This window comes from Octopus bimaculoides, chromosome 28, assembly GCF_046866305.1.
Source record: "Octopus bimaculoides isolate indiv1 chromosome 28, ASM4686630v1, whole genome shotgun sequence".
Lineage (NCBI taxonomy): Eukaryota > Metazoa > Mollusca > Cephalopoda > Octopoda > Octopodidae > Octopus > Octopus bimaculoides.
The window spans coordinates 11,726,399-11,741,549 of record NC_142955.1 but is presented as its reverse complement, the minus strand read 5'-3'; the positions used below and the strand labels follow the sequence as shown (position 1 = coordinate 11,741,549).

Here is a 15,151-nt window from a genome sequence, read left to right as displayed (position 1 = left end):
GATTAACGCATTGCTCATTACAGATGCAATTTGTAATGGCTTTCCTGAAGGATAGGCATCCGACCACCAGGGTAGACCCCTTGCTTTTTCTTTCCCTTGTTTTTGGCTTCCACTTACCTGGTGCCAAACACTCCCAGCTTCCTCGCCACAGGCTTCCATCTTCTCATGAATCTGTCTCGTGACAAGTACCTCTTCACCAGCCTGATCTTACTACTGAGGTGGTAACAAGAAAAGTTAACTAACCCCTGGCCAGATACAAAGGTATCCGTCACTATTCCTCTTTGACAATCATTTTACAACTATCACATGATATCAAGTGAAGGAGACACAAACGTGTACATATTTGAATATATTTTTTTATTTGTGTCAGTCATTTGACTGCAGCCATGCTGGAACACCACTTTGTAGGGTTTTAGTCGAACAAATCGACTCTAGTATTTTTTTAAAGCCTAGTACTTATTCTATTGGTCACTTTTACTGAACTGCTAAGTTACAGGTACGTAAACACTCCAACACCGGTTGTCAAGCAGTGATTGGGGGAACAAATACAAAGACACACACACACACATATATGATGCTAGGACAATTCATCCCCATTTATTTCGTCATCGGTTAATTTGTCAATTCGTTAAAATACTATTATATGTGATTTTGTTTTAGATATATTTTTTTTCCTTTTTCTACCCTCTCTCTGTTAAGTATCTGCTCTGAACAGTTTACAAAGATTTTCAAGCAAATCGAATTAAATTTATTCAAGATGCCTACCCATCAACATGGCTATCTGCAAGATCATACCTTCAGAGAAAGGAAAAAAATTATATATACGCAAATAATAAGCAGAATGCAGATGGATTGAAGATATACTGGCAGTGCAAAAATTGTGTGTGCAAGGCGAGACTTCATACAGATGAAAATTATAAAGAGCTTTCTCCATGTCAACGAAAGCCAGGTACAGAGGTTTATCCTTGGCTAGGTATTTCTCCTGCAGCTGTCTTACCAGAAATATAGCATCAGTGGTGCTTTTCCTTGGCACGAACCCAAACTGCATCTCATCTAAACTGACTCACTCCCTAATTAGTTGGGCTATGACCCTCTCCGTGACTTTCATTACCTGATCTAGCAACTTGATACCTCTGTAATAATTTGTATCTAATTACAGAGGTACACAGTTTCCAAATTCATACACATGTATTCATTGATGTTTGTGTCTAAACACATGATGATTTCGATTGTTCAGTTAAAATTTTCTTGTTTGTCTTTATGAAAATGTAATTTAATGTCCACTGTTGTATCTCTATTCTTCAAGTATTCTCTCCATATCTAACACTACTTTTTTTATTCTGTTATTTCAGATTATCAGATGATATTGCCCTCAGAGAAGCATTTACATCAGATGCAACATATATTATTATTATTTTTTTAACAAGTAGAGAAAAATATCATTCAGATCAGAATGAACTTTACATAAATATCTGGTGAATATTGATGAAACATTACTGAAAAGTATTTCTTCTCAACTGGAATGTTTATAAAATGATTTTGTGTTCTCATTAAACTTGGACAGATTTACAAAAAAAAGAACGTTCACAATATCTTGTGACATTGATGAAGATCACAGCTGATGGGAAATATAGCAATAGATAAAAAAAATGAGTAAAATATAAAATTATTTATATATTTAGAACTTTTTACTCAGTTTTGCTCTATCAGGTCCTGATTTTGACACTGTATATGACCTGTGCTACATTCAAATGAAATCCCCCATTCCAATATTTAAGAGTCTGCCACCTCAAGAATTAGTTGAAGATGGTCCAGAAATATTGTAATGCACTCTGAGGATTTTGATCCCAGCATATTTGAAAATCAAAGTGATACAGAAAAGTTTAACCAGGTCAAATTCAATGATGTTGTCAGGTATCTAAATTTGCCAAGAAAAGCTGTGAAAATTTTGACTTCACGACTTAGAAAAGCTTGCTTACTTCAAACACAAATTACATTTTATAGAAAAAGAGAACTTCTTGAATATTTTAGAATAGAGGATAGTTTAGTATATTGTGGAGGGAGATGGAAAATGAGTTTTGTGTGAACAAGGTGAAACTTAAAACACTGTCTGAAAATATTGACTGTCCTATTGACAAAAGGATTAAGAAAGGGAAAAAGTCGTTTGACTGTGATGTCTGTGGTAGATCATTCTCCCAAAAGGGCAACCTTACTACTCACAGACGTGTTCATACAAGAGAGAAGCCATATCACTGTGATACCTGTGGTAAATCATTCTCTCTGAATCATCACTTAACGATTCACAAACGCATTCACACAGGAGAGAAACCATATTCCTGTGATATCTGTGGTAAATCATTCTCTCAAAACAGTAACCTCATTATTCACAAACACATTCACACAGGAGAAAAACCATATCACTGTGATATCTGTAGTAAATCTTTCTCTCAGAGTGGTTACTTAACTACTCATAAACTTATTCATACAGGTGAGAAACCATATCATTGTGATATCTGTGGCAAATCATTCTCTCAAGGTGGGTACTTAACTACTCATAGACTTATTCATACAGGAGAAAAAACATACCAGTGTGATGTCTGTGATAAATCATTCTCTGGAAGTAATAGCTTAGCTATACACATACGTATTCATACAGGAGAGCAACCATATCACTGTGATATTTGTGGTAAATCATTCTCTCAAAATGAACATTTAACTAACCACAAGCGTATTCATACAGGTGAAAAGCCATATCACTGTGATGTCTGTGGTAAGTCATTTGCCCGAGGAAATGTTTTGACTACTCACAAACGTATTCATACAGGGGAGAAAACATACCATTGTGATATATGTGGGAAGTCGTTTTCTCGAGGAAATGTTTTAGCTACTCACAAACGTATACACACAGGAGAGAAGCCATATCATTGTGACATCTGTGGTAAATCATTTTCTCATAACGATCGCTTAACTACACACAAACGTATTCATACAGGAGAGAAACCATATCACTGTGATATTTGTGGTAAATCATTCTCTCAAGGAAATACTTTAACTATACACAAACGTATTCACACAGGTGAGAAGCCATATCACTGTGATACTTGTGATAAATCATTCTATGGAAGTAGTACCTTAACTAAACATAAACGCATTCATACAGGAGAGAAGCCATATTGCTGTGATATTTGTGGTAAATCATTCTCTCAAAAAAGTCACTTGACTAAACATACAGGTATTCATTCAGGAGATTAACAGTGTCAAGACCAAGATTTAGGCCAAAGTAAATACAATGCAATTTACATATTTGTACAATATGTTAGTTTTAAGTTGTGATTTATATTTTATAATAAACATATTTCCTTTATGTTTATTTGATCTGTAGTTTTTATTAGAAGGAAAATAAAGTGGGAAGACTAGGAATTTCAGGGTATTATTGGACACTTTGGCATAGAAGCAGCCATGTCTGGTCCAAATATTCTACCTGTTTTATGTTCAAGCCACCCACATCTGGCCTCTTGTGCCAATCCTACAATGTCATTCAAGTGGAGGTGCAATGGCCCAGTGGTTAGGGCAGCGGACTCGCGGTTTCGATTCCCAGACTAGGCGTTGTGAGTGTTTATTGAGCGAAAACACCTAAAGCTCCACGAGGCCCCGGCAGGGGATGGTGACGAACCCTGCTGTACTCTTTCACCACAACTTTCTCTCACTCTTTCTTCCTGTTTCTGTTGTGCCTGTAATTCAAAGGGTCAGCCTTGTCACACTGTGTCACGCTGAATATCCCCGAGAACTACATTAAAGGTACACGTGTCTGTGGAGTGCTCAGCCACTTGCACGTTAATTTCACGAGCAGGCTGTTCCGTTGATCGGATCAACTGGAACCCTCGACGTCATAAGCGATGGAGTGCCAACAACAATGTCATTCTATACATAATAAATCAAGAATAAATACCATGAAGCTATGAGATAATAATTGATTAATTCAAAACAATGTGAATAAATATTATATTTGACATAATCGGAATGCTGAAGTATTAAACGTAAGCTATAGGAACATATTGTACAGGCATGTAATGGATCCCTAACTAAAATTTGAAACTGTAACCCATTGTTTGGAAATCTTCAATAAAAGTTTTGGCAAACAAAAAAAAAAAATTGATATTTCTTAATTAAGTGGTGATGTCATCAAAAAAGTGATTAACAGCTTGCTTTGGACAGAATAAGTAATGGACCAGTTCACATTAGCCTAATAAGGACTGCCACTCAGAACATGTGATAAAACACTCTATAGTTCCTTACCTTTAAAAATGTCCAAAATTTGTGAAACAACTTACGTATAGGCGTAGAGTGGCTGTGTGGTAAGTAGCTTGCTTACAAACCACATGGTTCCGGGTTCAGTCCCACTGCGAGGCACCTTGGGCAAGTGTCTTCTACTATAGCCTCGGGCCGACCAAAGCCTTGTGAGTGGATTTGGTAGATGGAAACTGAAAAGAAGCCTGTCGTGTATATATATATATATATATATATATATATATGTGTGTGTGTGTGTGTGTTTGTCCCCCCACCATCGCTTGACAACCGATGCTGGTGTGTTTACGTCCCCGTAACTTAGCGGTTCGGCAAAAGTGACCGATAGAATAAGTACTAGGCTTACAAAGAATAAGTCCTGGAGTCAATTTTGCTCGACTAAAGGCGGTGCTCTAGCATGGCCACAGTCAAATGACTGAAACAAGTAAAAGAAAAAGAAAGAAAAAGAAAATTGCATATAAATATAAACATTTATAATAAAGTAAACTGTCTTAAATTGAATTTTCAACTTCTTTCTTTTCTTCATATTTGTACACGTGCTGAACAGTTTAGTGCTTGTGAACTTTAGCTGCCCATATTGTAGCTTTTTAATTTTGACTGCTCATTTTGGTTCACCATGTGATGGTCAGATCCATTTAGATGTACTTGGACTGCCCACATTTTTAACGTGATGGACTAGCCTAGTATCTGTTCATCAGTTACAAAATGGGAAATTCTGGCTCATAAAGTCCCCAGCAGGGAGAGTTTTGCTATGAGCAACCTGGGACCTTGATGTGTAAACAATTTTGATTTCAATTGGCAGTTTTCAGTTTGAACAGATTTCAAGCCAGAATCTTTGAAGTTAAGATTAGCATTTCTACCAACCTTTGACTAGAAGTAACCAGAATTATTGTGATACTGTATTCAGGTTTTTCTTTAACCTCTATTCTACATTTTTATGAACATTTAAATATAATGTTTTAACAATTGTAAGGTCTTGTCAGTTTGCTTTATTCAATTTCTGCAGTCTATTGTAATTTGTCTCTGAATTCATTTATTATTATCCATCTTGAATTCATTTAACAGACCTTACTGCAATTCATATATCCACATACAAACCTACTGCTTCATTTATATATATATATATATATATATAAATGGTGCTTTTATGTGTCACCGTCATGGAAACCAGACCGCTGTTCTGGCAGTGACCCCGCTCAGATGGTGCTGTTGGCGCTCCACTGGCACGGGTGCCAGTCATCGAATTTGGTTCAGTTTCAATCTCACTTGCCCCAACAGGTCTTTGCAAGCTTAGCTGAGCTTAGTGTCCAATGAAAGAAGATTGGCATGGGTGCCAGTCAACGAATTTGGTTCAATTTTCGAGGGACAGGCATGGCTGTGTGGTTAAGAAATTTGTTTTGCAAGTGTGTGATTTCCAGGTTCAGTCCCACTGCATGGCACCTTGGGCTAGTATCTTCTAAGGCTGACCCATGCCATATGAGTCAATTTGGTTCATAGAAACTGTGGAAGCCTTTAAAATAGATATATTCTTTTACTTGTTTCAGTCATTTGATTGTGGCCATGCTGGAGCACTGCCTTTAGTCAAATATATTGACCCCAGAACTTATTCTTTGTCAGCCTAGTACTTATTTTATCGGTCTGTTTGCTGAACTGCTAAGTTACAGGAACGTAAATACATGAACATCAGTTGTCAAGCGATGGTAGCAGAACGAGCACACACACACAAATACGTGTGTGTGTGTGTGTGTGTATATATGTGTATATATACATACAATTTAAAAATAGGAGAAAATCTTTATAAGAATTCATCAAGTAGTTAGTGTGAAAAACCTCATAAGGGAAAAATTTATTAATTATTCCCTTTAAATATATTTATTTATAAATGCCCTTAATATAAATATATATATATTTATAAATGCCCTTTATATATATATATATATATATATATATATATATATATATTGATAGAAAAGACAACAAAAGAAAGAGACCTCTGTATTATGTAAATAGAGGAATTTATCTGTAAAAATATGTGACAATTATTCAGTAGCCACGATAAAACTACGAGTTTTGAATGCCGGGGCGGAAACCCACATTGCCATCTCTTTGGTTATCTGGCCATTGAAAATTGCTGTGAAAATGACCCTGATGAGATGACGGTGTGGGTTTCCTCTCCACCATCTGAAACTCAGAGTTTTATTATGGCTACCGAATAATTGTCACATATTTTTACAGATATATATATATATATATATGACAGTCTTCTTTCAGTTTCCATCTACCAAATCCACTCACAAGTCCTTGATCAGACCAAGGCTTATAGTAGAAGACACCCAAGGAGCCACGCAATGGGACTGAACCCGGAATCATGTGGTTGGTAAGCAAGCGTCTTACCACATAACCACTCCTGTACCTCTTCATTTTTTTAACATCCATTTTACATGCTGGCATGGGTTGTACAGTTTAACCAGAGCTGCACCAAGTTCCAGTCTGGTTTGGCTTGGTTTCTGTGGCTGGATGCCCTTCCTAATGTCAACCAGTTTACAGTGTGTGCTGGGGGATTTTAATGTGCCACCAACACAAGAGCTTTTATATTGTGCCAGCTTGAGTATAGTTTACATGGCAGTGGCACAGGGTTCTTGCAGGCCATTCCTCTTAATCCGAGGGAACGGCCTTAACACTTCCGCTGAGGAGGACGTCTTCTTCAGTAGAGCAAGGTACCAGATATCTTGGTCCTCTCTCATCTCTTCCAAAAAGGTTCAGTGTCCTGATGGCGTCTTTCAGTACTTTGTCCCATGTTTTCCTGTGTCTCCCTCTATCAGCACTTCTTTAACCCTTTAGCATTTAAACCGGCCATATCCGACCAAAAGAATTCTGCTTGTTTTATGTTCAAACTGGCCAAATCTGGTCTCTCACACCAACCCTACAATATCGTTTTAAAAATTAACAGCTACCACATCAAAATCTCATAGCTACAAGATAATGCATGATTAGTTCAAAACAATGTGGATGAAAAAGCATTAATTTTGGCAGAATAATGCAAACACTAAAGGGTTAAGGAGCTGTTGACATCCATCCATACCACATACCGAAACCAGCACAATCTTCTCTCTTGCACACTGCATCTAATTCCTCTTATGCCTAACTTTTTTCTTTCAATATACTAGCACTCGGTTTCACATGTACTCTTACATTTCCTGTTCGGACCAGCACACCATCCAGGTGGGGAATATACATGCCATGGAAACCAGGGAACTGGCCCTTATGAATCAGTATAACTTGAGAGGGTGACTTTACTGTCTACTCTTACATTGCACATCTAGCAGAGCATACTAGCCTTGTTCCTTTCTGGTGTCATCTTGTATGAAGGACAGGCATAGCTATGTTTAAGAAGTCTGCTTCCTAACCATTTTGTCATGGGTTCAGTCCCACTGCAGCACCTCAGGTAAGGTTTTTCTGCTATAGCCCCTAGCTGACCTTGTTTTTTTTTTAAGCTTAATAGTTATTCTATCAGTCTCTGATAGGTTATGGGGATATAAACAAACCAACATTAGTTGTCAAACAATGGTGGAGACAAACAGACACACATGTAGATAATATATATGGCACAGGTGTGACTGTGCAATAAGAAGCTTGCTTCCCACCCACATAGTTCCAGGTTCAGTCCCACTGCGTGGTACTTTGGGCAAGTGTCTTCTACTATAGCTTTGGGCCAACCAAAGCCTTGTAAGTGGTTTTGGTAGACGGAAACTGAAAGAAGCCCATTGTATATAGATATATGCATGTATCTGTGTTTGTCCCCCACCACTGCTTGAGAACTGGTGTTGGTGTGTTTATGTGTCCGTGACTTAATACTTAATAGTTTGGCAAAAGAGCCCAATAGAATAAGCACCAGCCTTAAAAAAAAAGTAATGTGTTCACTTCATTTGACTAAAAATTCTTCAGCACTGCCACTGTTTAATAACGGAAACAAGTAGAAGATAAAAAAGATAAAGCAGAAAAAAAATACAAACAAATAAACAATTTTTGCAGAAACTGCTGAACAAATATTTTTACTTCTTCAAAAGATTGTTTATCAGGCAGAATTCTCTTTTAAACACCCCATATAACCTCTCATAACTTCAAACTTCTTTTCTGAATACCCATGGGAATTCATACGATTATGTAAAAAAAAAAAAACAACAACTTTTGTGTGGGATTTAAAAGGGATTTAGCTGTTCTTTTTAGCACATCTCACGACCATCTGATACCTTCCTCGTTTCTTTATCAGTTTCACGTGTATTGTTATTTTTCAATATTCTTTTCTCCATAAACACACTTAATGGAATGATGATGTACTCAGGGTAGTCCATTGCTGGGATTTAAGCAAAAAATTCGGACTGTCTACATTTTAAACTCTGATTCAAAAAAATAATTCGAAAAAGAGTGGACATTTTAGGATTTATGGAGTGAGGTGGGGTTTTAAAAGAATTTTTTAAAAATTCATAATCGTATGAATTCCTGTGTGAAGAACAAATAATGGATCTATTTTAAAACGGGGGCAACATTTTTCATTAATGTTTTACGTAGTGTTTTTGGTACGGAAAGACTTTCAAACTTCGTATACTTATCTATTTTGTGTTATAGAACAGAAAAATATTTTTGTATTCGAATTTATTTCATGTAAAAAATTGTCTTATTTCGATAATTTCAACCAATCACTGACAAGTATTCAGTTGTTTACATTTACTCCTTTGGCTGATTAAGCGATGTAAAGCGTATTTAATCTCCATACCTTCGTTTTATTTGCTTTTTTCATTTTAAATTTGCTTTAACCCTAACCCTAACCCTAGGGTTAGGGTTAGGGTTAATTGTTTTAGAATCGTTTGTTTATGTAGTCGGCACTTAATGTATTCCGGCTGAATGGACGTCAGTGATTGGTTGAAATTACAGAAATACGACAACTTTAACATGGAATAACTTATGGATTTCTTTTTTTTTTAAGAAGACTAAGAGAAAAAGATGTTTTATATGACACATTCTACCAGTGTTCCAAGTTTCAAAGTGTTTCGTTAATGAAAAATGTGGCCCCCGTTTAAAAAAGATCCCAAATAATAAAATAAAAAAAGTTATGAGGAACTTTTATACTTTTTGGAATTTTCAGAAAATATTTGCGAATTTGTGTGCTACACACGTGAATTGTTGTTGTTGATGTTGGCACTCCGTCGCTTACGACGTCGAGGGTTCCAGTTGATCCGATCAATGGAACAGCCTGCTCGTGAAATTAACGTGCAAGTGGCTGAGCACTCCACAGACACGTGTACCCTTAACGTAGTTCTCGGGGATATTCAGCGTGACACAGTGTGACAAGGCTAACCCTTTGAATTACAGGCACAACAGAAAGAGGAAGAAAGTTGTGGTGAAAGAGTACAGCAGGGTTCGCCACTATCCCCTGCCGGAGCCTCGTGGAGCTTGAGGTGTTTACGCTAAAAAAACACACACAACACCGGGTCTGGGAATCGAAACCGCGAATCCGCTGTCCTAACCACAGGGCCATTGCGCCTCCACACACACGTGAATAACGTGTGGTGGTCGAGAAAGATGAACAGAGCAAAACCAGTAACAGAAACTAAGCCACTGTGGAGGAGGAAGCAATAAAGCACTCCACTGAGGCAATATGGACAGACGAATGGGTGCTCTTGCCTTTGTACTGCGGCAAACGTGTTGCCAAGGTGCGAGTGAGAAAGGTCCCACCCGAACTGAAAGAAGAATGGCTGATGACAACCATAACGTACAACATGAAAGACGGGAAGATACTGAGGGCTACAAGGACCCAGAAGGTAGATTACTGGGGATATGGGATCGAATTAACGATTCAGGCAACAACAGAGGACTTGAACAGTGTAGTGGAGGAGATTGTGCTGCCAGAAGATGTGAGACTGAGAGTTACTGTGGAGGGTAGGCCACCAGTGTGTTTCACGTGTGGAGAAAGGGGCCACAGGAAGGCATGGTGCACCCAAAGAAAGCCACAAACAGAACAGGAGGAGAGACAGGAGAGGGTGGACCAGGTGGTGCAGGGCAAGGCAACAGGAAAAGAAGCGGAGAAGGGAATCACCATGGTTAAAAGGAAAGGAGGGAGGAGCGGAGGAATGAGTTCGCTGCCAGAGAAGCAGAAAAGGAAGAGAGACGAGGTGAGAAAGGAAGCTGTGAAGGAGGGCAGGAAGAAGTAAATAGAAAGTGGAGTTACCAGTGGAGAAAGAGTCGGAAACCCAACTGTATGAAGGTGAGATGGAGAGACTACTTATGGAGGAAGAAAAGAGAGAACCAAAGGTCCAAGAGAAAGGAAAGAAGATGCGAGGAGGAAAAGGAGTATGGTATTATGTAACGTACCCAAAAAAATGTTGAAACGGAGAAAAATATTATCAAGTTACATTCAATAGTAAGAGTAAAGGTGCGAAGGCAATAGTAATCGAAGAGGAAAAGTATAGAAAATTGAAAGAGATGTGTGGAGATAACGTTGACCCGCCAAGAGTAGAGGTGGAATTTAAAGAGTTACCACCATTTTATGTTCATGAATGTGATAAAGTGTAGAATTCGATTATTATCCTGCTTCCAGCTTCAGTGTTGCTGCTAGGATTTGAAAAATAGGGTACACCCACCCCTTTATTTTGTGATTTAGAGGGGATTTTTGAAAAACAATGAGAAATTCGCTGCGGTGTTCAATGAAGAAATTAAACACATTACCCAGCAGTGGCTAAAACGCAAACCAATTAAGCTTATGCATAAATTTTCCTTTTATATGTTTGTTTCCTTTTACCCAGAATCAAAACAATGGCTAAAAAATTTCTGAAGCAGCACCTTACACTAACTTTCATTACGAGCCACTACTGGTCAATTGGGCACTGTCTGAGGGGTCCGCACTCTACATGTTAACTCTACTAAAATACACATTCAAAGGGTCCTCGTAAACAGTGATGCCCGAGGGCCCTGAATACTGCCAGTCCGCTCCTGCAACTAGGTGAAGAAAAAATAAACGATTGACTATTCTATCGCTAGAGAAGATCTTAGACGTATGCATGTGTGTAAGTGTATGCATATATGTACATATGTGGAAAGATTACAGTGAAAACAAACAGAATCCTTGGTGCATTGTAATATCGAAGCCACAGTCGGTGAGTGACCTGGAAATCTACATGAGCGATAATGCTTCAATCTTTGCCAATATTGCGAAGATGATCAGAATATGCAAGTGAATGGTATGTTAGACTCTGAGATCATTCTAAGGAGAGAAAAGTGGAAAGTATAATTGCTAAGAAAAGAAATGGGATGGAGGGAGTTCAAAGATAAGTTACAGTTGGGTATAGAAGTAGAAAATGGGGAAGGGGTAAAAAGAGTGAGAGAGAGAGAGAGAGAAAGAAAAATATTTGCAGGAGGGTATCGACGATAAATAATGAGGGGAACTAACTCTCACCTACAAAGACAAAAACAAACCATTTTTAATGCAGTCAATCTAACAAGTCCATTACTAAAATACTTCGCTGGTCTTTGATTCATATTTTTCTCGTTAATCTTTAAGTATTTCACTCATTAGTTACGCTTAATAGTAATTGTAAGTATTAATTTTAAAAAGAACAAATATACATTTTTCTTCGTGTTTCAGAATAGAAAAGGGTTACATTCCGTCATTTGTGTTTCCGAGTCGGTTTTTATAATTTCTGTTGTGAAAGTTTACTTCGGCGTGAATGGTGTATTGAAACTGTGGTTTGGTTTTCAATTCAAGACATTTCACTATAAACACAGATTTGTGTAGCATAACAGGTAAGATATAATCATACAGATATTTTACTAAAGATAGTTGGGCATGGTTAATGTAAAATCTTTTAATGTTGCTAGTCAAACATTGATATTAATTCTATTCTCGGCCGCTTTGTCTAAAATATATGATTAAACAGATTTAGACATAACTTCACTTGGGTGCAAAATGGATAGTTTTAAATACAACGGTCAAGAAATACCTTTCGGTTGGTGTACATTACGATTTTCTCTCAGTTTGATGAAATAAAGGTGGCGGTAATTCACACATTTCATCAAAACGTATGAGGTAGCAAAATCGAGGTTTGTGAGGTATAAGACACCACCTGAGATTTTGGGCATAACTACAGGGTTTTACCCTCCAGAATTTGGGAGGTCATAACTGTAAGAAAAGTGAATATTTTTTAATGAAATTTTCTATGCATATAGTATTTACTATGTAGAATCCGAATATACAATGTTGGGTTTCCGAATGGTTTGGAATGGGAGTGGGGGACAATTTTCGGAAATTCCAACAGAGTCCACTTAAATAGTAAATAGTAAATACTATATGCATAGAAAATTTCATTAAAAAATATTCATTTTTCTGAAAGTTATGACCTCCCAAAGTCTTGAAATCCCCACAATCGTATTCTACACTATCAGAAACAGATTTGTTGAAAATTTTATTAAAAGTATCCTGGTGTTTTCGACATTAGAATACCTAGATTCTAATGAATCCTACAACTGGTGGATAATTACATATGTTTAAATCTGCATGTGTGTGTCCTTGTCTTCACATTGTGTTGTAGTTGGAAATGAACATCAAACTCAAACAAGAGATATTGTTCTTTGGCATTCTTCTTTGAAAAACAAGTCTGTTTATGGGAGAACATTACCTTGCCTGGGAACAGGCGAATATTTTGCTGACAGGAAACGACATCCAATCAGAGAGAATTTAGTTCAACAAAGTCTACCTGATTCATGCAGTCATGCAAAAGTGGACATTAAACAATGATGATGATGATATCTCAGGTTCAACTAATTGAATTAAATTTAATCAGTTCATTACATCATTATCATCATCAACATTTTAATGTTAATTGTCATGGGTTAGACAGTTTGTCAGGCCAGGGGCTGCACCAACTTTCATAGTTTGTTTTGGTTTGGCTTGGCTTCTATGGATACATGGCACATTGGTTTTAGGCTCTCAGTACTGTTGTGGTGGGTGGGTCTTTTTGAGTGCAGCAATGCACAACATGTCTGGTCTGTCATCTCCGTCTTGTGAAAGTATAATATTGTAATGATGATCCAGTTGGGAATCTTACAATATACAAAATATTTACATTTTCCTATCCCAACATATCTAAAGTTTCTGAAATTGATATCAATCACTCCATATTACAATCAACGTATTGAATTAGTAAATCTATCTTCTTAGCATAACACCATAACAATGCACTTATATATTATGATATATGTGTATGTGTGTAAAAGTAAAGTGATTGGCTTCTTCTCTGCTGACATTTCATCGGACACACATTCAGCTGGATATTGACTACAGGCTGCCACTAATAAAGACCACCAAAGTAAAGCTTTCATTGATTCCATTGAAATAATAATCTGTTTCACATGAAAGATGAAGTCACAGAAAGATAAACACATTCATCTTCTATACTTCTAGTCTGTATTTACTATATTACAGTCACCATGGTTATTTAGTGTCCACTTTTCTATGCTTACATGTGTCAGAATCTTTTTGAGGCAGATTTTTCTCTGGCTTGATGCCTGTCTTGTTTCCAGCAAAGTAATAATTTCCATGGCCATTCATGTTATTCAAAGAAGACTAGAGATGAATGATGACATTTGTTTGATGATGACAACCACAACCATCATATCATGTCAAGACAAGAATACACTCAGACATACACGTACTGCCACCACCATCATATATATTAATAATACTGAAAGTTTACATATTAACAGTGTCCCTCTTTGTTAACATGTTATAAAGAAATAGTTTGTTTGAAAGCGAAAACAGAATTTAAGTTTTCTTTTATCTTTATCTTATTTTATTCTAATTCTTATTTTATTCTAATTTATCTGGCATTCAGCGTCTCCAGCCCCACCTTATTTCTTATATATTTATGTGATAATATGTAGCTTGAACAGTACAATTTATGATATTACGTGGCTAAGGGTGTATTAATAATAATAATAATAAAAGTTTAAATATTAATAAAATGTTGGAACAGCATCCATTTTTGCTCACAAGTTATGTCCCACCCACCATTTCAATCTAAACGTACATGATTTTCTTCCATAACTAACTGTACTCCTGTTCCACCCCTCTTATACCCATATACTTGTGTGCATGTGCCTCTCAATTCTGTGAACCTCATATATCAGTGAGGCTGTATGTGCTTATGGGTATGTATTTATATATTTACATCTAAGCATTCGCTTATGTGAACTGCATGTTTATATGTTTGTTGGCATATGTATGGTATGTGTGTGTGTGTGTGTGTTTGTATGTATCAATATGTAAGATTCATGCATTTGTATATGTAAACATATATGATGTGTATATATATGTTTATTTCTACTGCTTATCTCATAAAAAATATTGTAAATTATACACTGTTTTATTTTAAGTCTTCGCTATATCGTATATTGCTGTTTCTCTGCTATTTCAGAATAAAAAAGGACATTGGCATCTAATATTCTTGTTTAAAGACTCAAAAGGAAATGTGATACAGAACAGATATAATGCTTCTTATGTAAATCTTTGAAATATTACAGCCAAATATTTTCTTCTGATTTCTGACTGTCTGGAATGTGTACAAGATTATTTTGCATCTGAATGGAAGTTGGATGAATTTATAAAGGAGTTTGCAACCCAGATCATATATTGACAAGGATCACCGTAATATAAATATTTATTAGCAATAAAATATATAAATGTGAAGAAGATAAACACCTGGAAATTGTGGTGAAGAAAGAAACATGATGGCAAATGAATTATATGAGAATACGTTTCCATCTAAGTCACAGTTTAGAAGTATTGAATTTTCTA

The 15,151-nt window shown here is 36.7% G+C and overlaps 1 protein-coding gene across 1 annotated transcript in view; it reads left to right on the top strand.

Moving 5' to 3' along the window:
* Positions 1-15,151, top strand: part of LOC128251167 (uncharacterized) — a 34,279-nt gene that overhangs the window by 6,823 nt on the left and 12,305 nt on the right. The window contains exon 2 of the mRNA XM_089344081.1: positions 1,353-3,226. Within this exon, the coding sequence (XP_089200207.1) occupies positions 2,065-3,226 (1,162 nt within the window). The 5' untranslated portion in view covers positions 1,353-2,064. The remainder of the gene's footprint in view (positions 1-1,352; positions 3,227-15,151) is intronic.